Source organism: Coenobita brevimanus, chromosome 10, assembly GCF_032717465.1.
Source record: "Coenobita brevimanus isolate Jiangsu-jjx chromosome 10, ASM3271746v2, whole genome shotgun sequence".
Lineage (NCBI taxonomy): Eukaryota > Metazoa > Arthropoda > Malacostraca > Decapoda > Coenobitidae > Coenobita > Coenobita brevimanus.
The window spans coordinates 6,507,868-6,535,442 of NC_136963.1; the positions used below are offsets into that span (position 1 = coordinate 6,507,868).

Below are 27,575 nucleotides of genomic sequence, written 5' to 3' on the forward strand. Positions count from 1 at the left end.
ATGGGGGGGGTGCTCTCCTCCTTCTTCCAGTCGGGCTCGGCGCTCCTCTCCTCGGCCAACCACCGCGCCGTCTCCGAATCCACCAAGAAAAACATCCGGATTGTCTTTGACGCGCTGAGAGCCAACCCCAGAGTGACGGTGCAGAGGCTCGAAGGATTGCTCTCCACCATTCCTAAGGTGAGGAGATCCTGCAGAATAGGTCAACTCTGGAACTGTCTCCCTCTGTCTGTATTTCCTGCTGCCTGTGACCTCCAGTCTTTCAAACGCAGTGTGTCCAGGCATCTCAAAATGATCAGATCTTGAATTTGGCTCTCTCTTGTATTGTATAATAGGTCAACTCTGGAACTGTCTCCCTCTGTCTGTATTTCCTGCTGCCTATGACCTCCAGTCTTTCAAACGCAGTGTGTCCAGGCATCTCAAAATGATCGGATCTTGAATTTGGCTCTCTCTTGTATTGTATAATAGGTCAACTCTGGAACTGTCTCCCTCTGTCTGTATTTCCTGCTGCCTATGACCTCCAGTCTTTCAAACGCAGTGTGTCCAGGCATCTCAAAATGATCGGATCTTGAATTTGGCTCTCTTTTGTATTGTATAATAGGTCAACTCTGGAACTGTCTCCCTCTGTCTGTATTTCCTGCTGCCTGTGACCTCCAGTCTTTCAAACGCAGTGTGTCCAGGCATCTCAGAATGATCGGATCTTGAATTTGGCTCTCTCTTGTATTGTATAATAGGTCAACTCTGGAACTGTCTCCCTCTGTCTGTATTTCCTGCTGCCTATGACCTCCAGTCTTTCAAACGCAGTGTGTCCAGGCATCTCAAAATGATCGGATCTTGAATTTGGCTCTCTTTTGTATTGTATAATAGGTCAACTCTGGAACTGTCCCCCTCTGTCTGTATTTCCTGCTGCCTATGACCTCCAGTCTTTCAAACGCAGTGTGTCCAGGCATCTCAAAATGATCGGATCTTGAATTTGGCTCTCTTTTGTATTGTATAATAGGTCAACTCTGGAACTGTCTCCCTCTGTCTGTATTTCCTGCTGCCAATGACCTCCAGTCTTTCAAACGCAGTGTGTCCAGGCATCTCAGAATGATCGGATCTTGAATTTGGCTCTCTTTTGTATTGTATAATAGGTCAACTCTGGAACTGTCTCCCTCTGTCTGTATTTCCTGCTGCCTATGACCTCCAGTCTTTCAAACGCAGTGTGTCCAGGCATCTCAAAATGATCGGATCTTGAATTTGGCTCTCTTTTGTATTGTATAATAGGTCAACTCTGGAACTGTCTCCCTCTGTCTGTATTTCCTGCTGCCTATGACCTCCAGTCTTTCAAACGCAGTGTGTCCAGGCATCTCAAAATGATCGGATCTTGAATTTGGCTCTCTCTTGTATTGTATAATAGGTCAACTCTGGAACTGTCTCCCTCTGTCTGTATTTCCTGCTGCCTATGACCTCCAGTCTTTCAAACGCAGTGTGTCCAGGCATCTCAAAATGATCGGATCTTGAATTTGACTCTCTTTTGTATTGTATAATAGGTCAACTCTGGAACTGTCTCCCTCTGTCTGTATTTCCTGCTGCCTATGACCTCCAGTCTTTCAAACGCAGTGTGTCCAGGCATCTCAGAATGATCGGATCTTGAATTTGGCTCTCTTTTGTATTGTATAATAGGTCAACTCTGGAACTGTCTCCCTCTGTCTGTATTTCCTGCTGCCTATGACCTCCAGTCTTTCAAACGCAGTGTGTCCAGGCATCTCAAAATGATCGGATCTTGAATTTGGCTCTCTTTTGTATTGTATAATAGGTCAACTCTGGAACTGTCTCCCTCTGTCTGTATTTCCTGCTGCCTATGACCTCCAGTCTTTCAAACGCAGTGTGTCCAGGCATCTCAAAATGATTGGATCTTGAATTTGGCTCTCTTTTGTATTGTATAATAGGTCAACTCTGGAACTGTCTCCCTCTGTCTGTATTTCCTGCTGCCTATGACCTCCAGTCTTTCAAACGCAGTGTGTCCAGGCATCTCAAAATGATCGGATCTTGAATTTGGCTCTCTTTTGTATTGTATAATAGGTCAACTCTGGAACTGTCTCCCTCTGTCTGTATTTCCTGCTGCCTATGACCTCCAGTCTTTCAAACGCAGTGTGTCCAGGCATCTCAGAATGATCGGATCTTGAATTTGGCTCTCTGTTGTATTGTATAATAGGTCAACTCTGGAACTGTCTCCCTCTGTCTGTATTTCCTGCTGCCTATGACCTCCAGTCTTTCAAACGCAGTGTGTCCAGGCATCTCAGAATGATCGGATCTTGAATTTGGCTCTCTTTTGTATTGTATAATAGGTCAACTCTGGAACTGTCTCCCTCTGTCTGTATTTCCTGCTGCCTATGACCTCCAGTCTTTCAAACGCAGTGTGTCCAGGCATCTCAGAATGATCGGATCTTGAATTTGGCTCTCTATTGTATTGTATAATAGGTCAACTCTGGAACTGTCTCCCTCTGTCTGTATTTCCTGCTGCCTATGACCTCCAGTCTTTCAAACGCAGTGTGTCCAGGCATCTCAAAATGATCGGATCTTGAATTTGGCTCTCTTTTGTATTGTATAATAGGTCAACTCTGGAACTGTCTCCCTCTGTCTGTATTTCCTGCTGCCTGTGACCTCCAGTCTTTCAAACGCAGTGTGTCCAGGCATCTCAGAATGATCGGATCTTGAATTTGGCTCTCTTTTGTATTGTATAATAGGTCAACTCTGGAACTGTCTCCCTCTGTCTGTATTTCCTGCTGCCTATGACCTCCAGTCTTTCAAACGCAGTGTGTCCAGGCATCTCAGAATGATCGGATCTTGAATTTGGCTCTCTTTTGTATTGTATAATAGGTCAACTCTGGAACTGTCTCCCTCTGTCTGTATTTCCTGCTGCCTATGACCTCCAGTCTTTCAAACGCAGTGTGTCCAGGCATCTCAGAATGATCGGATCTTGAATTTGGCTCTCTTTTGTATTGTATAATAGGTCAACTCTGGAACTGTCTCCCTCTGTCTGTATTTCCTGCTGCCTATGACCTCCAGTCTTTCAAACGCAGTGTGTCCAGAGCATCTCAGAATGATCGGATCTTGAATTTGGCTCTCTTTTGTATTGTATAATAGGTCAACTCTGGAACTGTCTCCCTCTGTCTGTATTTCCTGCTGCCTATGACCTCCAGTCTTTCAAACGCAGTGTGTCCAGGCATCTCAAAATGATCGGATCTTGAATTTGGCTCTCTTTTGTATTGTATAATAGGTCAACTCTGGAACTGTCTCCCTCTGTCTGTATTTCCTGCTGCCTATGACCTCCAGTCTTTCAAACGCAGTGTGTCCAGGCATCTCAAAATGATCGGATCTTGAATTTGGCTCTCTTTTGTATTGTATAATAGGTCAACTCTGGAACTGTCTCCCTCTGTCTGTATTTCCTGCTGCCTATGACCTCCAGTCTTTCAAACGCAGTGTGTCCAGGCATCTCAGAATGATCGGATCTTGAATTTGGCTCTCTTTTGTATTGTATAATAGGTCAACTCTGGAACTGTCTCCCTCTGTCTGTATTTCCTGCTGCCTATGACCTCCAGTCTTTCAAACGCAGTGTGTCCAGGCATCTCAGAATGATCGGATCTTGAATTTGGCTCTCTTTTGTATTGTATAATAGGTCAACTCTGGAACTGTCTCCCTCTGTCTGTATTTCCTGCTGCCTATGACCTCCAGTCTTTCAAACGCAGTGTGTCCAGGCATCTCAGAATGATCGGATCTTGAATTTGGCTCTCTTTTGTATTGTATAATAGGTCAACTCTGGAACTGTCTCCCTCTGTCTGTATTTCCTGCTGCCTATGACCTCCAGTCTTTCAAACGCAGTGTGTCCAGGCATCTCAGAATGATCGGATCTTGAATTTGGCTCTCTTTTGTATTGTATAATAGGTCAACTCTGGAACTGTCTCCCTCTGTCTGTATTTCCTGCTGCCTATGACCTCCAGTCTTTCAAACGCAGTGTGTCCAGGCATCTCAGAATGATCGGATCTTGAATTTGGCTCTCTTTTGTATTGTATAATAGGTCAACTCTGGAACTGTCTCCCTCTGTCTGTATTTCCTGCTGCCTATGACCTCCAGTCTTTCAAACGCAGTGTGTCCAGGCATCTCAAAATGATCGGATCTTGAATTTGGCGCTTTTGTATTTTTTTTCTTCTCATTTTTACTCTACAGAATGAAAATCTGCTCTGCGTCCACAACGAGGAGGGCTACAACTTGCTTGCTTGCTTCCCTCTGTCTCCTTCCTTCCTTCCTTCCTTCCTTCTTTACGTCCATCCTTCCTTCCTTCCATCCTTCCATCCTTCCTTCCTTCCTTCCTTCTTTACGTCCATCCTTCCATCCTTCCTTCCTTCCATCTATCCTTCCTTCCTTCCTTCCTTCCTTCTTTACGTCCATCCTTCCTTCCTTCCTTCCATCCTTCCTTCCTTCCTTCCTTCCCTCCTTCCTTCCCTCCCTCACTACACCCTCTCTCTTTCCTCCACAGAATGAAAACCTGCTCTACGTGCACAACGAGGAGGGCTACAACTTGCTGCAGAAGGTGGTTGGCATTAACAACGTCGAGCTGGTCCGCTGGTGTCTGTCCCGGAGCGTCGACCCTAACAGAGGCGTCTGCTCCTTGCCCCTCCACATCGCTTGTTTGAGAGGGTGAGTGGCATGTTTGAGGTTGTTTGTGGGGGTGAGTGGCATGTTTGAGGTTGTTTGTGGGGGTGAGTGGCATGTTTGAGGTTGTTTGTGGGGGTGAGTGGCATGTTTGAGTTTGTTTGTGGGGGTGAGTGGCATGTTTGAGTTTGTTTGTGGGGGTGAGTGGCATGTTTGAGGTTGTTTGTGGGGGTGAGTGGCATGTTTGAGGTTGTTTGTGGGGGTGAGTGGCTTGTTTGAGTTTGTTTGTGAGGGTGAGTGGCATGTTTGAGTTTGTTTGTGAGGGTGAGTGGCATGTTTGAGTTTGTTTGTGGGGGTGAGTGGCTTGTTTGAGTTTGTTTGTGGGGGTGAGTGGCTTGTTTGAGTTTGTTTGTGGGGGTGAGTGGCTTGTTTGAGAGGGTGAGTGCTTTGTACGAGTTTGGCATGTTGGGTGGTAACCATATAACCAAACCATACGTGCTGCCTACGTGTCAACAAGTGGGTTGGTGGAGGGTTAGTGCCCCTCCCCGTAAAACAACTAACTCAAAGTCAAACCCCCACCCCTTACAGGATTATGGCGTCTGGCAATAGATAGATAGATAGACAAATGGCCACCCCTTAACTGATTATGGCGTCTGGCTATAGATAGATAGATAGATAGACAAATGGCCACCCCTTAACTGATTATGGCATCTGGCTATAGATAGATAGATATAGATAGATAGACAAACGGCCACCCATTACCCGATTATGGCGTCTGGCTATAGGTAGATAGATAGATAATAATTCTATCTATTTCCATGATTCTTACAGCACTATACGACACAGACACAATCACAGCAAGGTCCTGTTTAGCAACCCTAGGCTAGAAGAGCTAAAAAGGATCAATGGCCTCAGAGTCACTCAATAAATCCAAATCTAGTTATAGTTCAGAAGTAATCGTACATTCAGATAATATATGAATCTGGCACTCTCTCCCCAGTGTGAGTCCATATATAGTACAAGCAGTTCTGTCGTAATCATTCAGTGTTTGTGTAATTCTCTTTGACGCTCTCTCACCAGTCTTACTCCCTTGTGTGCAGGCAGTTCAGAAATAATCGTACTTTCTAATATATTTACGAATCCAGCACTCTCTCCCCAGTGTGAGTCCATATATAGTACAAGCAGTTCTGTTGTAATTATTCAGTGTTTGTGTAATTCTCTTTGACGCTCTCTCACCAGTCTTACTCCCTTGTGTACAGGCAGTTCAGAAATAATCGTACAGTACTTTATAATATACAGTATTTACAAATCCAGGTCTCTCTCCCCAGTGTGAGTCCATATATAGTACAGTACCCTCGTGTCCAGTACAGTTCTTTTGCCAGACGGTACTACTGTACTGGACTAAATCCGTACCGGACAAACAACAGACCTTGTGGGAAAAATGAATAATGTCAGACAAGCCCTGAAAAAGTCCCCCAAACTCAACTTAACATTTTGACACAACTAAGATCTTACCAACCTTTAAGGTGCGTGGTGATGGGCTTGGGGGGGAAGGGGGAGGAGTTTCTGAGGCTGTAGGAGGTCCTACTGACCCCCTGGAGGGCCTTCAGGATCCTGAGGAGGCCCCTCTGCCTCAACCTCCCTCGTAGTCACACACTGACACATCATCATCTTCATCATCAGGGGGAAGTGCAATACTGCAACGTGACTGGCACATGTCATGAGTCACAAGGAAGGTGTACTGGACTGGCACGGCAGTACTAGGGTGTACTGGACTGGCCCGGCAGTACTAGGGTGTACAGGACTGGCACGGCAGTACTAGGGAAATGTTCCTCGGTGTTGGCCATCTTCCTGCTGGTGCTCAGGTAGTAGTACTGGACGCAGCACATCAGTACTAGAGAAGAACTCCTCAGATTTGACCCACTTTGTCCGGCCCATCCGTACTGGCCCAACATACTGTATCTGTACTACAGTAATATATTATTATTATTTTTTTTCTCTCCATATTGGACAAACTCATACTGGCTGCAAGGGTACTGTACAACCAGTTCTGTTGTGATATTCAGTGTTTGTGTAATTCTCTTTGATGCTCTCCCACCAGTCCTTCTTCTTTATATGCTGGCAGTTGAGAAATAATTGTACATTCTAATGTATTTACAAATCCAGGTCTCTCCCCAGTGTGAGTCCATATATGGCACAAGCAGTTTTGTCATAATATTCGGTGTTTATGTAATTCTTTTTGATGCTCTCTCACCAGTCCTTCTCCCTTGTGTGCAGGCAGTTGAGAAATAATTGTACTTTCTAATATACGGTATTTACAAATCCAGCGCTGTCTCCCCAGTGTGAGTCCATATATATTACACACAGTTCAGTTGTAATCATTCAGTGATTTTGTAATTCTCTTTGACACTCTCTCATCAGTCTCACTCCCTTGTGTGCAGCAGTTCAGAAATAATCGTACTTTCTTCTGGCAAATTTATAAAGGCCACACTCTCTCTCCCCAGTGTGAGTCTTCCATATATAAGCTGTTCAGTTATATCATGCACTGTGGAGTTCTAGGAAGAAGCGTTCTCTCTCTCTCTCTCTCTCCCCCCTCCCTCCCTCTCTCCCAGAAATTAACCAAAGAAAACGTAACAGGGTAAACTCAACCATTTTTCCCGCCTTTTTTCAAACAGGTACGAGGAGTGTGTGGAAATTCTGCTCAAACATGGGGCGCGTATTGACGTGGAGGCGCGAATGTGCTGGCCGGGACCCCATAATCAGAATTGTGAGCAGCGCGGAAAATATTGTGAGTATTGGGCACCGTTTATGATCATTATTATCATTATCACCACCTTTATCGTCATCATCATCTTCATCATTGTCATCATCATCATTATCGTAACCTTTATCTTCTTCTTGTGGGTTTAAAGCTGTCACGTAAAACAATGGCCCAATGCCCTTCCAATGCAAACTGCTTAGGGCCTCACATTATATGCGGTAGTGCTGCCTGGATTTTCAGCTAAAGTCAGATGAGCATCACACGCCTTGTTGTAACCGAGGGTCCCCATCGCCTCCCCCCAGGAGGGTGTGGAGAGACGAACTGAACACTGCCAGAGATGTCAAACGATCCCACAAAAGTATTATGAAATGTTGTATGGTATTTTCAACCTGAGGACACCATTGGCACCAGGGATGCTCTTATCACGCCCAAACGGTACAGGTGACGTGCCAGGCGTGTGTGGCCCAACTGTAACCTGGTGACGGCTACGTCAACATATCAAGAGGGATGGCGTGTCCAAGGATGTTCAGAGGAGTCGGAGTGAAAATGCCCCAGGTAGGAGGCAGGTAGGGTGGTGACATGGTTTGCATTCCAGTATGCATTCAGTACGCTGCATGCATGATTAGGGAATGTGGCGCTATCTGGTGTCACATACAGTAGACTGGTGTGCTGGATGTCAGTGCTGGCTCTGCTGCTGCATCTGCAATTTCACTGCCACGGATGCCCACATGTGAGGGAATCCATTGAAGGCGGAGGTGCCAGGGAGGAGTAACAAGGGGAAGGAGGTGCTGCGTGACAGCATGGACAGTCCTGACATGAGTCACTGGATGCTGTGAGAGGGGAAAGGTAAGTGAGGACTGCAAGATGGTGTATAAAACTACCGGTTGAGGCTGGAGGAAAGTCCGGACAAACTCAAGGGCCTGGGGGATGGCCATGAGTTCTGTGGTTAGATGTCATACCACCCGCTGAACAACCAAGTTTGACATATGGAAAGATCTGCAAAATAGATCTCTGAGGCAAAAGAAGATGGAGGGGAGTGAGACCCATCCGTGTAAATTCTCAGGAAGTCCTTATAAACACAGGAGTCCATGCTGTGAAAGAGTTGCCGTGCCAAGACTGCATCTGTTGACGTCAATAACAGTACTGGGAGACGGGGAGACGTATGGAGACAGATCCATCCAAGGGGGGACATGGGGGAGAGGAGCCACTGGGGCAGGCCTGGGCAGATCGAGAGAGAGGTTGTGGCGGGCCTGGATGCTACGGATAACTTACGGTAACCTCACCCGCAAGCTGGGGCTGACGAAGGACTGTGGGGAGGCAGTAGAGGGAGGAGACTGGGTGGCTGGAGGGAAGGGCTGAAATGCAGTGGAGCAGCCGACAGTGCAGTTCCATGTGGCAGACGGAGAGGGGCATCCCCACAGACTCCACATGTAGCAAAATAATTGGGATGGACTTGAGGGCACCCAGGGCAGCGCGAAGTTCCGTGTTCTGGACAACATCCAACTTTTTCAGGTGGATCTGGGCAGCTGGTAGGTAAAGGGTGGCATTATACGATATCATACTGCGGATGAAGGCCAGATACAGCTGGAGGAGTGTGTTTCGCTCATCACCCCAGCGCACTCCTGTGACATACTTCATGATGTCCAGGCACCTAAGGCATGCTGATCGAATATGGTCAGTGTGGGGGTCAGGTGAGATAGGGACTATACAGATGGAGGGCCAGAAACTTGTGCCGGGTCTGAAGGCTGAGAGGTTCTGCGGCAAGTTGAATCATCGGCATGGAGGGCAGCCTCTGATGGCCAAAGCACATAACAGCACTCTTGTGTGCATTGACTCTTAGTGCCCAATCTGCAACCCAGGTGGCAAAGGCATCCACAGCCTGTTGGAGGCGATGTTGGTCCTGCCATAATGAGGCAGCGCTGCACAGGATGGAGACATCACCTGCATACACTAAGATGGACACTCCAGCAGGATGAGGGAGGTCATATATTAGTACATTAGAAAGTAGGGGACAGAGGCATGATCCCTGTGGTACTCCCTGCCTGACTGGGGTAAGGCAGGAGTACACACACCCATGAGATACACCAAAGGATCGCTCCTCCTAAAAACTTTGTACCCCGGCCAGTGCAGAGCCTGTGATGCCAAGACAGCACAACCTGTACAGTATTGCATCATGGCAGGCAGAATCAAGAGCCCTCTGGAGATCCACGAAGGCCACCAGGAGTGTCTGCTTATGACAGAGTGCCTGGTGGACATGATGGTCAGACTGGAGGAGGACATCAGATGTCCCCCTCCCTGGGTGGAATCCACACTGTACCTCAGACAGGCGGTGGTCATGCTCCAGCCACCAGGAGAGCCAGTGGCACACCATCCTCTCAAGCACCTTCCCAACATTGGATAGCAATGCTGTCGGCCTGTATGAAGCCAGAAAAGAGGCGTCCCTCTCCGGTTTGGGGAAGGGCAGGAGGTTTGAGGTTTTACAGTGTGATGGGAAGATCCCTGATGCCCAGCTGTTGTTAAATATGTCTAAGTGACATCTGATAGTGGGCAGGGTGATGAATAAAAAACTCATTGGGTACTAAATCTGGGCCACATGCCTCCTTTGCTGGTAAGGTCCACAGAACAGAGCAGAGTTCTGCCTGGGTAAAAGGGGAGGCTAAGCCTGCTGGGGGGGGGGGAAGGATGCCTGCCTGAGTTTCGTTTTTGTTTTTAAAGGCTCCAACATGCTTGCATGTGTCGGCCTTGGTCACCTAATGGTGGCTCTCCACACTGCACGATCCATTGCAGCCTCCCTGTTCAGTCCCTTAACCCTGAGGTCACACTTAATGACCTCGTCCCATGTCTTTCTCGGTCTACCCCTCATAACCCCACCCCCAATATTAACACTTCTCACCTTCCTCACCCAATTATCATCCCCCATCCTCTCCACATGCCCAAACCACCTCAATCTACCTCTCCTCATCACAACACCAATACACTCCAGTCCCATCCTACCTCTCAACTCTTCCATTGTAAACCCAGCCCCTCCAGGCCTTGGACGCAGGGACGCACTGCACATCCACCTAATCATTGTCATTTCTGTACGTCTGAGCCGGCGAATGTCTTCCTCCTTCACTGCCCAGGTCTCACTGCCATACAGCATTACACTCCTAACACATGCTGCATACAAAGACCCCTTAGCACGTAGGGAGAGCCCTCTCAATGTCAGGAGAGGCAAGAGCTCCCTGAACTTCTTCCAACTACTTCTCACCCCGACAGAGCTAGCTGCAGCCCCACCTCCAGCACACAACATGTCTCCCAAATAACGCTGAGTAAGTGCAGACACCTGAAAGTGGCACTGGGGAAGCAAACTGAGATCCAGAGAAGGCAGCCTTGTCTTGGAAGCCTACCAGAAGGTTACCGTCCTTTACCAGAGGATACAGCTGGGTGGTGGGGCAGCCCTTCATTGCCTGAATGAAGGACCAGGTCTGAGATGGTGAGCTGGAGAATGGCAAGGTTGAGCAGAAAGCAGACCAGGCAGCACAGCGAGCTCAGTTAAGAGTACACTTGCAGTCTGCATCCCTACGATGGTGAATGTCTCGGTGGCTAGGGCAGGGACACCTCTGCCAGGCATTCCAAGAAAACCCCCCAGCCTGGACAACCCTGGTGCAGTCCTGTGTCCACCAAGGAACTGTGACAGTGCCTCGGGGACGTGCTGAGGACCTGTGGAAGGTTGCCTCACCTGCTGCCGTCACAGAGGATGTACAGCCTGTCATGCAGTCATCTAAGGACCCTCCAGGCACAGCCCCAGTGTTATCAAGGCCTGCCATAAAAGAGCACCAGGACCCTCGTGTGAGCATCCAGTGTGAACGAGGTGGGGCAGAGCAAGGTGGGGAAAGGTCGGGGACATCCAAGGTAACTGGAAGGTGGTCATATCCCAAATATGGGCCAGTCCAGATGACAGCCACCAGAAACAGGATCTCCCACATACAGATCAGGTGTGGAAGGCAGGCCTGAGTGTGGGTTGATATGGGTCGGTACCACCAACGGGGTCAGCAGGGTGAAGCAACCGCTCTCTGATAGAAACTAGAAGAGGGAAGTTCCCAACCTATTGCCAGAACCCGGGACCAGGAAAGAATCCCAATGGGGATGTGTGGCGTTAAAATCACCTGGGAGGAGGCAGGGTGAAGGCAGCTGGTCTTGATAGTTCCAGAGTTCTTCCAGGCCTGTGTCCCTGCACGGGTTGTGGCAAACCACCACAGTGATCCATCCCTTCATGAGGGATAGGCGGACTGCTAGAACTTCCAGCACCCCTTGAGGGGGCCGGGTCAGTGGCAGTACTGAGCTAGGCATGTCCTGCCTGACTGCGACAGCTAGACCACCTCCAACACCCTGACCATCAGCCCGATGTATGGTAAAACCCCGGAGTGACAGGTGGAGATGTGCAGCCAACCATGTCTCACACAGACCAATAACGTCTGGAACGAGGGTCCGCTACTGTCTGCTTGAAATTGGAAGTGTTCCGAAGGAGCAATTTGACATTCCAGAGGATGAATCTGCATAGAGGTGGCTGTGCCATCACTGGGGTGAGAGGAGGGAGAGAAGCTGGGGCAGGAGGCTGACACACATGTCTATAAAGGACTGTCCATTTTTGTACATGGACAGGACTGTTAACAGAAGGTCCACAAAGGATGCTGGAGAGTGGGCACCTGTGGGGTTGGCATATGGGGCAGTGTGGGAGGCTGTCCTTGGTACAGGCCCATGTGCAGCAGCAGGAGAATCACCAGGTGTGAAGCCTGTCTCAGGAGAACTGGGGGAGGCAGCATGTGACGTGACTGGAGCTGAGATAGGAGTTGTGACCATTGAAGGGGTGGAACTGGCGTACTTTACACCAGGTTGGATGGAAGAGGCTGCGGAGTCTTATGCAGCATGTAGGGAAGAGGTCTGTGTTGGGTGGGAGCGCTGTCAACAGGACTTGGGTGGAGGGACAGGGTGGAGCAGCACTGTGGACTGGGAGGTAGGGTGGCATTATCATCATCACCACCATCATTTTCATTGTAATCATCATCATCATCACCTCTATCATCACCACCATCTTTGTTGTCATCATCATCATCATTACCAGCATCATCATCATCATCATCACCACCATCTTCGTCATCATCATCATCCTCATCATCGTCATCATCATCATCATCATCATCCTCATCATCGTCATCATCATCATCATCATCATCATCATCATCATCATCCCACCATACATCAGGTGAATGGATGGTAGGCACCTCTACCTTATTAGAACAGTAGAATAAACACAATAAAGAGTATAATAAAACACAATAAAGAGTATAATAAAACACAGTAAAGAGTATAATAAAACACAGCAGAGTATAATAAAACACAATAAAGAGTATAATAAAACACAATAAAGAGTATAATAAAACACAGCAGAGTATAATAAAACACAGCAGAGTATAATAAAACTCGGTAATTCATAATAATCGTCAATTCATCGTTTGTTTATGTTTTTTTGCCGCTAGGTGTGCCTGATGTGTCGATGGCGGATAGATCGAGTGACAAGCTGCAGAACGCCATCTATTATGCCATCGATGGGGACCAGGTGAGAGAGAGAGAGAGAGTTTAAGATAGGAAAAATTGAGTGAGTGAAAGGAGGATGAGATGATGATGGTGATGATGGTGATGATCATGATGATGGTGATGGTGATGATGATGATGGTGATGATGATGATGGTGATGATGATAATGATGATGATGATGATGATGATGATGATGAGAGAGAGGAAGGTGAAAGATAGTGTATGGGGGGCAGGGAGGTTGATGATGATGATGATGATGATGATGAGAGAGAGAGAGGAAGGTGAAAGATAGTGTATAGGGGGCAGGGAGGTTGATGATGATGATGATGAGAGAGAGAAAGTGTGAAAGATAATGTGTGAGGGGAAGGGAGGTTGATGATGATGATGATGGTGGTGATGAAGAGGAGGAGGAGGAGGAGGAGGAAGAAGAAGAGGAGGAGGAGGAAGAAAAGAAGAATCAAAGGATAAGATGGATGGTAGTAGTTGTAATAATGATAATAATAATGATAATAATAATAATAATAATGAAAATAATAATAGTACAGATATAATAATAATAATAATAACAACAATAATAGTAGTAGTACTATTAGTAATAATTATAATAATGATAATAATAATGATAATAGACAATAATAATAGTAGAGATATAATAATAATAATAATAATAATAACAATAATAGTAGTAGTAGTAGTAATAATAATAATAATAATGAATAATAATAATAATAATAATAATAATAACAACAATAACAGTAGTAGTAGTAGTAGTAATAATAATAATAATGAATAATAATAATAATAATAATAATGTAATAATAATAATAATAATAATAATACTGCACAGGTTGAAGTCTTGGAGATCTTAACAGCACAAGGAGACCACCACTGGCTACCATGGCAACACAAACGACCACTACTACACATCGCCTGTGAACGAGGGGCCTGGCATTGCGTTAAGTACCTCGTTCTGGAGAGGTGAGTCAATTTAGCCAGTTCCGTCAGATAGTAGCTGTATTTATTTTTTATTATTATTATTATTTTTTAAATTTAAGTCTATATATATATCTGTCTGTCTTGCTGTCTCTTCCTCTCTTTCTCTTTATCTATCTACTTATCTCTATGTGCCTGTCTGTTTATATTTATCTATCTGTATGTCTGGAGGGTGGGAGAGGGAGGGGTAGACCGAGGATGAGGTGGAGGGATGGAGTGGAGAGGTATATGAGGGAGGGGTAGACTGAGGATGAGGTGGAGGGATGGAGTGGAGAGGTATATGAGGGAGGGGTAGACCGAGGATGAGGTGGAGGGATGGAGTGGAGAGGTATATGAGGGAGGGTGAGACCGAGGATGAGGTGGAGGGATGGAGTGGAGAGGTATATGAGGGAGGGGTAGACCGAGGATGAGGTGGAGGGATGGAGTGGAGAGGTATATGAGGGAGGGGTAGACCGAGGATGAGGTGGAGGGATGGAGTGGAGAGGTATATGAGGGAGGGGTAGACCGAGGATGAGGTGGAGGGATGGAGTGGAGAGGTATATGAGGGAGGGGTAGACCGAGGATGAGGTGGGATGGAGTGGAGAGGTATATGAGGGAGGGGTAGACCGAGGATGAGGTGGAGGGATGTAGTGGAGAGGTATATGAGGGAGGGGTAGACCGAGGATGAGGTGGAGGGATGGAGTGGAGAGGTATATGAGGGAGGGGTAGGCCGAGGATGAGGTGGAGGGATGGAGTGGAGAGGTATATGAGGGAGGGGTAGACCGAGGATGAGGTGGAGGGATGGAGTGGAGAGGTATATGAGGGAGGGGTAGACTGAGGATGAGGTGGAGGGATGGAGTGGAGAGGTATATGAGGGAGGGGGGGAGTGAGTTGGGGGGAGGGTAGTCAAATGGTGGGTGACAGAGCGACTTGGAGGCGTTTTGTCTGCGGCCACCCTTTGCGGGATTAGGGCGTCGGGCTATAGATAGATAGATGGATAGATGTCTATCAATGTCTCTGTTTATCCATATGTCTGAGAAGCAATTGTTCCCTGTCTATCTATCTATCTATGCATTTATCTATCTATCTATCCACACTAACCTTTCAATTATATAACTAAACATAGAACACAGTACAGTAATGACACAGTACATGTAATACTGTAGGTACACACAGATAGCCGGTGCAGGTTTATATCCAAGGGGTGGTTGGGGTTTATTGCTCATGTAATGCCACTCAGGGATGAGTGAGGCTGGTCACTCTCATCTTAAATGTCAGCACCAACTTGCCTAGCCCAGGCCTCCTACGCTCCTCATGGGGCAACACAGGATTGGAGGATGGAGGGATTATTATTATTATTATTATTATCATTATTATCATTATTATTATTATTATCATTATTATTATTATTATTATCATTATTATTATTATTATCATTATTATTATTATTATTATCATTATTATTATTATTATTATTATTATTATATTTTTTAAACATCAATCTGCCTTCCCTCCATCTTTTTTCTTTGGTCATCAGGCTACCATTTTTATTTATGTGTGTGTGTGTGTGTGTGTGTGTGTGTGTGTGTGTGTGTGTGTGTCATCAGTCTACCCTCCCTCCAACCCATTTTTCTCGCCAGGTCGGAGGAGATCAAGCAGTGTTATGACGAGTACTACCCCATACACCAGGCTGCCCTCCACGACATCAAATTCCTCGAACTCCTCATCCAGTGCGGGGCGGAGACGACCGTACGGACATACACGCAGCAGATGACCGTCCTCCACGTCGTCTTCTTGCTCGGGAAGAAGACCGCGGAGGACACCCTCGAGACGGTCAAGTTGTTACTCCAAAACGGCCTCAAGGAGTTGATCAATACCGCTGACTCCCTGGGCAACACGCCACTCCACGCCCTGATTGTGAGGTGGGTGGAGGGTGGATTGGGTGGGGTCAGGATGGGTTGGTTGGGGTTAGGGTGGATTGGTTGGGGTTAGGGTGGATTGGGTGGGGTTAGGGTGGATTGGGCAGATTTAGGGTGGATTGGTTGGGGTTAGGGTGGATTGGGCAGAGTTAGGGTGGATTGGTTGGGGTTAGGGTGGATTGGGCAGAGTCAGGGTGGATTGGGTGGGGTTAGGGTGGATTGGTTGGGGTTAGGGTGGATTGGGTGGGGTTAGGGTGGATTGGGTGGGGTCAGGGTGGGTTGGGTGGGGTTAGGGTGGGTTGGTTGGGGTTAGGGTGGATTGGGTGGGGTTAGGGTGGATTGGGAAGAGTCAGGGTGGGTTGGGTGGGGTTAGGGTGGGTTGGGTGGGGTTAGGGTGGATTGGGTAGGGTTAGGGAGGACTCCACTCCATGCCCTGATTGTGAGGTGGGTGGAGGGTGGGTTAGGGTGGATTGGGTGGGATCAGGGTGGGTTGGGTGGGGTTAGGGTGGATTGGGCAGAGTTAGGGTGGATTGGGCAGAGTTAGGGTGGATTGGTTGGGGTTAGGGTGGGTTGGTTGCAGTTAGGGTGGATTGGGTGGGGTTAGGATGGATTGGGCAGAGTTAGGGTGGATTGGTTGGGCTTTGGGTGGGTAGGGTGGATTGGGTGGGGTTAGGGTGGATTGGGCAGAGTTAGGGTGGATTGGGTGGGGTTAGGGTGGAGTGGAGTTAATCAATATCACAGACTCCCTGGGCAACCCTCCACTCGACGCCCTGATTGTGAGGTGGCTGAGGCAGAGACGAAGATCCGGCTGACAGATTGGTGCTGATTAAATGCAATGTTGCTTCATAATCTCTTTACTCATTGACATGTTGCATTCACCCAGTCATCACCAACCTGTCAAGTGCAATAGACAGATAGATAGATAGATAGATAGATAATTAATTGACAACATATCTGAGGGGGAGAGTTGGGTTAGTAAATGTTATTCAGACATGTTGCATTCACACAAGCATCACCAACCTCTCAAGTGCATCTTCACCTTGATAAAAAAAATGGAGTGTATGGGTGGACCTTTTGAGGGCGGTGAGGGCGTAGTTTTAGGGGCGGGGACCTGTGCAAGAGGGTACAGGGTGTGGCGGGTCCAGGCTGCCTCACCCGCCCACTGTAGAAGGGCGGGAACCTGGATGTAGTGGCCCACGAGGCTACGCTGTCAGTGGGTGCGTAATGGCAGTCTCCCTTTAGCTGTCTTGATGCTGTATTTAGCCGAGACTGGGTTATAGGGGCCGGAGAGTGAGCCTTAGTCCTTCATTTACACAACAGGTCAACTCTGGAACTGTCTCCCTCTGTCTGTATTTCCTACTTCCTATGATCTCCGGTCTTTCAGACACAGTGTGTCCAGGCATCTCAGAATGATCACATCTTGAATTTGGCTCTCTTTTGAATTGTTTTTGGTTTTCTTGGAATGGTTTGTGGGCTCCTGGCCTTTGGTTCTTTCTTCCTCGCATAAAAAAGAAAAGAAAAATGATTGTACTGCATCAACCAGATCGACGGATATTACGTAGAATAAAAAAAAAATCTATCTATCTATCGCCAGACTCCTCAGTCCCATAAGGGGTGGCCACAAACAAATTGCCTCCATGTCACCCTGTCCCCCACCATTTCACTGCCCTGCTCCCAGCTCACACCCCCCTCTCTCATATACCTCTCCATTCCATCCCTCCATCTCATCCTTGGCCTCCCCCTCCCTGCATCTCACTCACATACACACTCCTCATCAGTCTTTCACTCTCCATCCCCCCAGCTCACACCCCCCTCTCTCATATACCTCTCCACTCCATCCCTCCATCTCATCCTTGGCCTCCCCCTCCCTCTCCCCCCCCACCTCACTCACATACACACTCCTCATCAGTCTCTCACTCTCCATCCCCCCAGCTCACACCCCCCTCTCTCATATACCTCTCCACCCCATCCCTCCATCTCATCCTTGGCCTCCCCCTCCTCTCCCCCCCCACCTCACTCACATACACACTCCTCATCAGTCTCTCACTCTCCATCCCCCCAGCTCACACCCCCCTCTCTCATATACCTCTCCACCCCATCCCTCCATCTCATCCTTGGCCTCCCCCTCCCTCTCCCCCCTCCACCATGGAACAAGTGGGGCATTTTGTACGATTATACCTGTACTGTAATTAGCTGAGAGTGGATTATAGGCGACGGAGAGTGCTAATCCGTCCTTCCAACCCCCAGATATGCCTTGGAGGAGTCCCGGTACGGCTACGACCAAGACCCAGCACCATGGAATAAGTGGGACATGCTGCATATGGTACGGTACCTTTTACAAAATGGCGCCTCCCCAAGCATCAACCAGCAGGGTAACTCGGCCCTCGCATGTGTACTGAGGCACGTGCGCGACTGGGAGTTTCGATACGACCTGCTACACATGCTCCTGCACTATGGGGCCGACCCTAATCTGGTGGGACGAGATGGGTCGGTGCCGCTGATGGTCTGCCTCGTCCCACTCATCAATAAAGATCCGCTCCACCACTTCACACACACTATGAAGGTGAGGGAGAGGGAGAGAGAGAGAGAGAGAGAGGGAGAGAGAGAGAGAGAGAGAGAGGGAGCAAGAAGAAATGATAAATGAACTGTGTTATGAATGTATAAGAGAGAGAAATAAAAGAGAGAGAGAGAGAGAGAGGAAATGCATCGTACTGTGAATGTCTGTGAGAGAGAGAGAGACAGACAGACAGACAGAGGGGGAGAGACAGACAGACAGACAGACAGACAGACATGCTGAGAGAAAATGATAGGTGAACTGTACTAGAAATGTCTATGAGAGAAAGAGAGAGAGAGAGAGAGGATGCCTGTGTATATATGTATGTATGTGAAAGAAGATTTTTTGTGTGTGTGTATGTATGTAATAAGCCATGTAAACCTTAAACATGTATTCATTTCAGGTGTTCAGCTTTGTGTGCGTCTGCTGTGTATGTATGTGTGCGTGTGAAAGAAATTATGTTTGTGTATGTATTTTATGCCGTGTAGACCTATAAAACATACACATTTTCTGGTATTCTCCTCTGTGTGCGTTTGCCGTGTATGTGTGTCTGTAAGTGAAAGAAATTTTAAACTATGTGCATCTGGTGTGTGTGTGTGTGTGTGTGTGTGTGTGTGTGTGTGTGTGTAGAAATCCATGTACACATTTCAGGTGTTCTACTTATACTGTGTGTGTCAGCTATGTAATTATCTGGGTATGTGTGTATGAAAAAAAATGTGTGTGTGTGTGTGTGTAGTAATCCATGTACGCATTACAGGTGTTCTACTTAAACTGTGTGCGTCTCTTATGTAAACATGGAGCCAACCCCAACTGCTGGTCACGCTCTAACCTCACGCCGCTGCACGTCCTGATGTTTACTGCGTCGGAGAATATCGCGCTGTCTAGAGAGGAGGAGAAAGCCGGAGCGTTTACCTTCATTAGACAGCTTCTGGTGATTCTCCTACAGCATGGCCTCGACCCCAATGTCAGGTAGCGTACGATGGTCCTATGATTATTATGTATTTTGTCGTAAGTGTGTTTTTATTGCGATGTCTAGAGAGGAGGAGAAAGCCGGAGCGTTTACCTTCATTAGACAGCTTCTGGTGATTCTCCTACAGCACGGGCTCGACCCCAATGTCAGGTAGCGTAACATGGTCCTACGGTAATTATACATTTTGTCGTGAGTGTGTTTTTATTGCGCTGTCTAGAGAGGAGGGGAGTTATTAGACAGCCTCTGGTGATTCTGTTACAGCACGGACTTGATCCTAATGTCAGGGAGCCAGGACTGTAATTTCTGTTAATATTAATTTGCTAATACTTCAGCTAAGATTAAGGGCTGATAATGCTGAACTTGAAAGCGAAAAGGAGGATAATCTTGGCGTAGTTTTGCTGGAAATTCAAACAATTCGTGTGTGTTTGGTTAAAGGTTTCTAGATTTGATCCAGTATTTCTATATTTGATCCTAATTGATAATAAACTGACTGATAATAGTGCAGTACAGTGCTTAGACTTTGAGTATTTTAGCATTTCCGGAAGACTAAAGGCAGGGCAGTACATTTGAACCTGCATCCCGCCACGGGCACGTAGGAACAGTCATGATAAGGATGCACACCACAGGGTCAAAGTGCCATGCCAGGTGAAGCCCGTTCCTTCCCACCAGCTGCTCTCCCAGACACTACCCTATGACTGCAGAAAGTCGCTTTGCTCATTTCTACTTAGTGCAGGAAGGGTGAAAGTCTGAAGTGAGCCAAGCGACTTAGTGTAGCCAGACGGTAGTGTTTGAGGCAGCAGCTGGTGGAGAAGAACAGGTTTCAGATGGTATGGCGCCCTTGTGGTGTACAGGGCCCCATATATCAGATGGTTAGCAGATTTAAGTATTTAGATTTAATTTTAAGTTTGTAGAATGGAGGTATATACAGTTGGTCTAGTTCCCCCAAAACTCTGGTGACAATTACGGTTGTGTTAGATGTTTGTAGAGTGATGATGTTGATGGTGATGATGGTGATGATGATGATGATGATGATGATGACAGTTTTGATGCTGATGCTGGTATACGCACACAGGTTCAGCCAGCGCACACAGCACATCCTCCTCTCACTCATGGATATGGTTCAGAACGCGCGCACATCCACTGACCTCGACCATGTGTACGACCTCACCATAACACTCCTTCAGTATGGCGCCAACCCCAACATTAACATCTCCACTACCGAGCCCATGATTTGCCACTCACAGTCATCCGTCTTCCTGAAAAAGTCATCTAATCAGGTGAGTGGATGGCGTGGTGGTGGTAGTTGTAGTTGTAGTGGTGGTGTTACTGCGTCTCTTCTGTTTCTTGTTATTATTATTCGTAGTAGTAGTAGTAGTGATGGGAGTAGTAGTAGTAGTAGTGGTGGTGGTGGTGGTAGTAGTAGTGTTTGTAGTAGTAGTAGTAGTAGTGGTGGTGGTGGTGGTGGTAGTAGTAGTAATAGTAGTAGTAGTAGTAGTGGTGGTGATGGTAGTAGTAGTAGTAGCAGCAGCAGTAGTTGTAGTAGTAGTAGTGGTGGTGGTGGTGGTGGTGGTAGTAGTAATAGTAGTAGTAGTGGAAGTGGTAGTAGTAGTAGTAATAGTAGTAGTAATAGTAGTAGTAGTGAAGGTGGTAATAGTAGTAGTAATAGGTGTTATGGTCTTATTATATGGTAAGTTGTCTAATTTTTATAAATATTCGTATTATTTTTTTCGTATAATTCTTTCCGTTTAAAAAGTCAACTGCCATTACCGAGAGCGTTCAAATTTTGTCAGGTTAGTGGCCCAACATGTGGCTTCTTCAGACCAATATGACGGTACTGCATCAACCAGACCAACGGATATTATGCAGAATGTAAAAAATATCTATCCATTGCCAGACGCCTCAATCCCATACAGGGTGGCCACAAACAAATCGCCTCCACGTCACCCTGTCCCCCGCCATTTCACTGCCCTGCTCCCAGCTCACATCCTCCTCTCTCATATACCTCTCCACCCCATCCCTCCATCTCATCCTTGGCCTCCCCCTCCCTCTTCCCCCCTCCACCTCACATACACTTTCTTCGTCAGTCTCTCACCCTCCATCCTCTCCACTCCATCCCTCCATCTCATCCTTGGCCTCTCCCTCCCTCTCCCCCCCTCCACCTCACTCACATACACTCTCCTCGTCAGTCTCTCTCTCTCCATCCTCTCCACTCCATCCCTTCATCTCATCCTTGGGCTCCCCCTCCCTCTCCCCCCCTCCACCTCACTCACATACACTCTCCTCGTCAGTCTCTCACTCTCCATCCTCTCCACCCCATCCCTCCATCTCATCCTTGGCCTCCCCCTCCCTCTCCCTCCCTCCCGCCACCTCACACACATACACAATCCTCGTCAGTCTCTCACCCTCCATCCTCTCCACTCCATCCCTCCATCTCATCCTTGGCCTCCCCCTCCCTCTTCCCCCATCCACCTTACTCACATACACTCTCCTTATCAGTCTCTCACCCTCCAATAAAATTAATAAGTAAATAACCTCATTCCAGGTGCTGTCTCAAGAACCGGTAGTAGTGGTGGTAGTAGTAGTGTTAGTTGTAGTAGTAGTAGTAGTGTTATCATTATGTAGTGAGGTGGTTTGGCCATGTGGAGAGGATGGAGGGTGAGAGACTGACAAAGAGAGTGTATGTGAGTGAGGTGGAGGGGGGAAGAGGGAGGGGGAGGCCAAGGATGAGATGGAGGGATGGAGTGGAGAGGATGGAGGGTGAAAGACTGATGAGGAGAGTGTATGTGAGTGAGGTGGAGGGGGGAAGAGGGAGGGGGAGGCCAAGGATGAGATGGAGGGATGGGGTGGAGAGGATGGAGAGTGAGAGACTGACGAGGAGAGTATATGTGAGTGAGGTGGAGGGGGGAAGAGGGAGGGGGAGGCCGAGGATGAGATGGAGGGATGGAGTGGAGAGGTATATGAGAGAGGGGGGTGTGAGTTGGGAGCAGGGCAGTGAAATGGCGGGGGACGGTGACTTGGAGGCGATTTGTTTGTGGCCACCCCAAACGGGATTGAGGCGTCTGGCAATAGATAGATAGATAGATAGAATTATGTTGTTTTAGCCAATATAGTTATTATCCTTACTGCCTACAAAGTCACTGGCCAGCACTGGGAGACTCTTTGTTCTACAGCCTTCACATTTGGTCAGATTAATGGCCTAACAGACAGCTTCTTCATGGAACAGGTCAACTCTGGAACTGTCTCCCTCTGTCTGTATTTCCTGCTGCCTATGACCTCCAGTCTTTCAAACGCAGTGTGTCCAGGCATCTCAAAATGATCGGATCTTGAATTTGGCTCTCTTTTGTATTGTATAATAGGTCAACTCTGGAACTGTCTCCCTCTGTCTGTATTTCCTGCTGCCTATGACCTCCAGTCTTTCAAACGCAGTGTGTCCAGGCATCTCAAAATGATCGGATCTTGAATTTGGCTCTCTTTTGTATTGTATAATAGGTCAACTCTGGAACTGTCTCCCTCTGTCTGTATTTCCTACTTCCTATGACCTCCAGTCTTTCAAACGCAGTGTGTCCAGGCATCTCAAAATGATCGGATCTCTCTTTTGTATTTTGTTTTTCTCTTGGAAGGAACAGTTATTGTGGGCTCCTGGCCTTGGGTTCCTTCTTCCTCGCATTAAAAAAAAAAAAAATGATGGTACTGCATCAACCAGATCGACGGATATTATATAGAAAGTAAAAATAATCTATCTATCTATCGCCAGACTCCTCAATCCCATAAGGGGTGGCCACAAACAAATTGCCTCCATGTCACCCTGTCCCCTGCCATTTCACTGCCCTGCTTCCAACTCACACCCCCCTCTCATATACCTCTCCACCCCTCCATCTCATCCTTCGCCTCTCCCCCCCTCCACCTCACTCACATACACACTCCTCATCAGTCTCTCACTCTCCATCCCCCCAGCTCACACCCCCTTCTCTCATATACCTCTCCACCCCATCCCTCCATCTCATCCTTGGCCTCTCCCCCCCTCCACCTCACTCACATACACACTCCTCATCAGTCTCTCACTCTCCATCCCCCCAGCTCACACCCCCCTCTCTCATATACCTCTCCACTCCAATAAAATGCATAAATAAATAATCACTCGGTGCTGAAAGGAGTGTGTGTGCAGTTAGTGGGTCTTTTGTGGTTATTATGTATGTCAGCTAATTTGCCATGAAGGATTACAGGGGTAGGCCGAGGATGAGGTGGAGGGAGGGAGTGGAGAGGTATATGAGGGAGGGGTAGGCCGAGGATGAGGTGGAGGGATGGAGTGGAGAGGTATATGAGGGAGGGGTAGGCCGAGGATGAGGTGGAGGGATGGAGTGGAGAGATATATGAGGGAGGGAAAGACTGAGGATGAGGTGGAGGGATGGAGTGGAGAGATATATGAGGGAGGGAAAGACTGAGGATGAGGTGGAGGGATGGAGTGGAGAGGTATATGAGGGAGGGGGGTGAGTTGGGGGGAGGGTAGTCAAATGGTGGGTGACAGAGCGACTTGGAGGTGTTTTGTCTGCGGCCACCCTTTGTGGGATTACGGCGTCAGGCTATAGATAGGCAACAGCTAAAACATTTGTGGACTTATAGACTGTGATGACCTATTATTATTATTATTATTATTATTATTGTTGTGCTTCCTACGTGTCAAGTGGGGTTGGTGGAGGGTTAGTGCCCCTCCCTGTAAAACAAATACCTCGGAGTCCTTGGCCACCCTGTGTGGGATTATGGCGTCTGGCAATGAAATGAATTATTGTTGTAATTGTAATGATGGTAAGTATTGTATTTACCTCCTGTGTACTAACCCCATGTACATCGCTCTGCAGGTGATGTACTACTACGTACAGGTGCTGATCCGCAAGGAGGAGCTGCTGGTGGAGTCGGATCAGCGGTTCCGTCGGCTGATCCAGCTGTACTACGTGGCCATGGAGCACAGGCAGCTGCACCAGTGTTTGAAAATATTGTACACACAGACATCACTGGTGCCCATGAAGCCCTGCCTGGCACAGGTCCTGAGGTGTGTACAGACTGACTAGGAGTGTGTGTGTGTGGGTGTGGGTGTGGGTGTGTGTGTGTGTGTGGGTGTGGGTGTGTGTGTGTGTGGGTGTGTGGGTGTGGGTGTGAGTGTGTGTGTGTGTGTGTGTGTGGGTGTGTGTGGGTGTGTGAGAGAGAGAGGGGGGGGACCAAGGATGACATGAAGGGATGGAGTGGACAGGATGGAGAATGAGAGACTGACTAGGAGAGTGTGTGTGAGTGAGGTGGAGGTATAAGAATGGTTGGTATTGTATTTAGTTAAGGTAGCTCCCTAACACCTTTTCGTAAGTGATTTATTTTGCTTGTTGTACCTTCATATCCTTTTCTGTGATATTTAGTTTCAAATATGCTTTCTGGAATAATAGATAAATTTTTGTATCTATCTACCTACCTACCCACCTACCCACCCACCCACCCACCCACCCACCTACCTACCTACCTAGCTACCTACCCACCTACCTACCTACTTACCTACCTACCTACCCACCCACCCACCCACCCACCCACCTATCTACCTACCCACCCACCCACCCACCCTCCTACCTACCTACCCACCCACCCACCCACCCACCCACCGACCTACCTACCTACCTACCTACCTACCTACCTACCCACCCACCCACCCACCCACCCACCCACCCACCCACCCACCTACCTACCCACCCACCCACCCACCTACCCACCCACCTACCTACCCACCCACCCACCCACCCCCCCACCTACCTACCTACCGACCCACCCACCCACCCACCCACCCACGCACCCACCCATCCACCTACCTACCTACCTACCTACCTACCTACCTACCTAAGTTCCCACCCACGCACCCATCTTCCTACCTACCTACCCACCCACCCACCTACCTACCTACCTACCTACCTACCTACCCACCCACCCACCTACCTACCTACCTACCTACCTACCTACCTACCTACCTTCCCCAGCCTATCTACTTGCAACCTTCTATCTATCTATCTGTCTATCTGCCTATCTGTCTATCTATCTATCCATCTGTCATTCTGTCTACCTGTCTATTTATCTATATATCCATCCATATCCATTCTATCTATCTATCAGTCTGTCTGTCTATCTATCTGTCTATCTATCTATCAGTGTCTTTCTCCATCCATCCAACTATCTATGTTTATCTATCTATCTATATCCATCCTTATCCATTATATATCTATCAGTCTATTTATCTATCTATCTATTTTTCCAGGGAGCTGTACACGAGGCCGAGGACCCTAAAGCAAATCTGCCGAGTCATTGTTTACAACGCGCTGGGCCGACGGACGGCGCAGAACGTCAACAAACTCCCGTTACCGCCCATACTGAAGGATTATATATTGAATTTTGACCCCTAAGAGAGAGAGAGAGAGAGAGAGAGAGAGAAAGGTGGAGGTGTAGAGAGAGAGAGGGAAGAAGAGAGAGAGAGAGAGAGAGAGTAGGAATACAGGAAGGAAGAACTGAGAAAGAGAGGTAAGTGAAAGGAAGTAAAGAGAGAGAGAGAGAGAGAGGTGGAGGCATAGAGAGAGAGAGAGGGAAGAAGGGAGGGAGGGAAGAGAGAGAGAGAGAGAGAGAGTGGGAATATAGGAAGGAAGGACTGAGAAAGAGAGGTAAGTGAAAGGAAGGAAAGAGAGAGAGAGAGTGGAGGGGAAATATGGAGAGAAAGTAGAATTAAATGGGAAAGAGAGAGGGAGAGAGAGAAGCAGAAGCATAGAGAGAGGGAGGGAAGAAGGGAGGGAGGGAAGAGAGAGAGAGGGTAGGAATATAGGAAGGAAGGATTGAGTGAAAGAAAGAGAGGTAAGTGAAAGGAAGGAGAGAGAGAGAATGGAGAGGAGATATGCAGAGGAAAAAGGTATATAGGAAGGAAGGATTGAATGAGAGAGAGAGAGAGAGAGAGAGAGAGGGAAAGAAGTGAGAGAGAGAGAGAGAGAGGGAGGGAGGGAGAGAAGAGAGAGAGGGAGGGAGAGGAGAGAGGGAGGGAGGGAGAGAAGAGAGAGAGGGAGGGAGAAAGAGACGAGAGAGGGAGGGAGGGAGAAAGAGAGAGAGGGAGGGAGAGAGAGTCGATAGCATGATAAGGGAAACACTGTCTATTTGCATCTATCTTTGACGACAGATAAAAGTTGACAGAGATGGAGACCGAGAAAGATAGAATGAGAAGAGTGACTTACAATATAAATCTATCTATCTATCTATCTATCTATTGCCAGACGCCTCAATCCCGTTTGGGGTGGCCACAAACAAATCGCCTCCACGTCGCCCTGTCCCCCACCATTTCACTGCTCTGCTCCCAACTCACACCCCCCTCTCTCATATACCTCTCCACCCCATCCCTCCATCTCATCCTCGGCCTCCCCCTCCCTCTTCCCCCCTCCACCTCACTCACATACACTCTCTTCGTCAGTCTTTCACCCTCCATCCTCTCCACCCCATCCCTCCATCTCATCCTTGGCCTCCCCCTCCCTCTTCCCCCTCCACCTCACTCACATACACTCTCTTCGTCAGTCTTTCACCCTCCATCCTCTCCACATGGCCAAATGTGACGAATCAATTGTTAGAAGGCCTCGAGGTGGGAGGCCATGAACGTCTCCCAGGAATATGTTTTGTGCGTTTGGGAGGTAAAGTTGTGTACACACTGAGGTGGTTTGGCCATGTGGAGAGGATGGAGAGTGAGAGACTAACTAGGAGAGTGTATGTGAGTGAGGTGGAGGGGGGAAGAGGGAGGGGGAGGCCAAGGATGAGATGGAGGGATGGGGTGGAGAGGATGGAGGGTGAGAGACTGACAAAGAGAGTGTATGTGAGTGAGGTGGAGGGGGGAAGAGGGAGGGGGGGGCCAAGGATGAGATGGAGGGATGGGGTGGAGAGGTATATGAGAGAGGGGGGTGTGAGTTGGGAGCAGGGCAGTGAAATGGTGGGGGACAGGGTGACATGGAGGTGATTTGTTTGTGGCCACCCCAAACGGGATTGAGGCGTCTGGCGATAGATAGATAGAGTTTGAACAAAAAAAGAATGAGCTGAAAAAAACAGAATGAAGAATTAGAATGAGTTGAAAAAAATAGGATGATGAGAATGACTAGAAATTGAAAAGGGGAAGCAGTAGAATGAGTCGATATTTTGAGAAATG

General features: G+C 47.9%; 1 protein-coding gene across 1 annotated transcript; it reads left to right on the forward strand.

Annotated features, from left to right (window-relative positions):
• On the forward strand, positions 1 to 26,045 carry LOC145410124 (uncharacterized). The gene is made up of 12 exons (XM_080280324.1): positions 1 to 177; positions 4,517 to 4,677; positions 7,308 to 7,420; positions 12,913 to 12,992; positions 13,817 to 13,947; positions 15,582 to 15,863; positions 18,108 to 18,423; positions 19,172 to 19,383; positions 20,457 to 20,661; positions 24,241 to 24,431; positions 25,668 to 25,843; positions 26,029 to 26,045. Exons 1-11 carry the CDS (start codon positions 1 to 3, stop codon positions 25,810 to 25,812), a joined length of 2,013 nt encoding a protein of 670 aa, XP_080136450.1. The 3' UTR covers positions 25,813 to 25,843; positions 26,029 to 26,045.
• Positions 26,046 to 27,575: the final 1,530 nt, after the last annotated feature.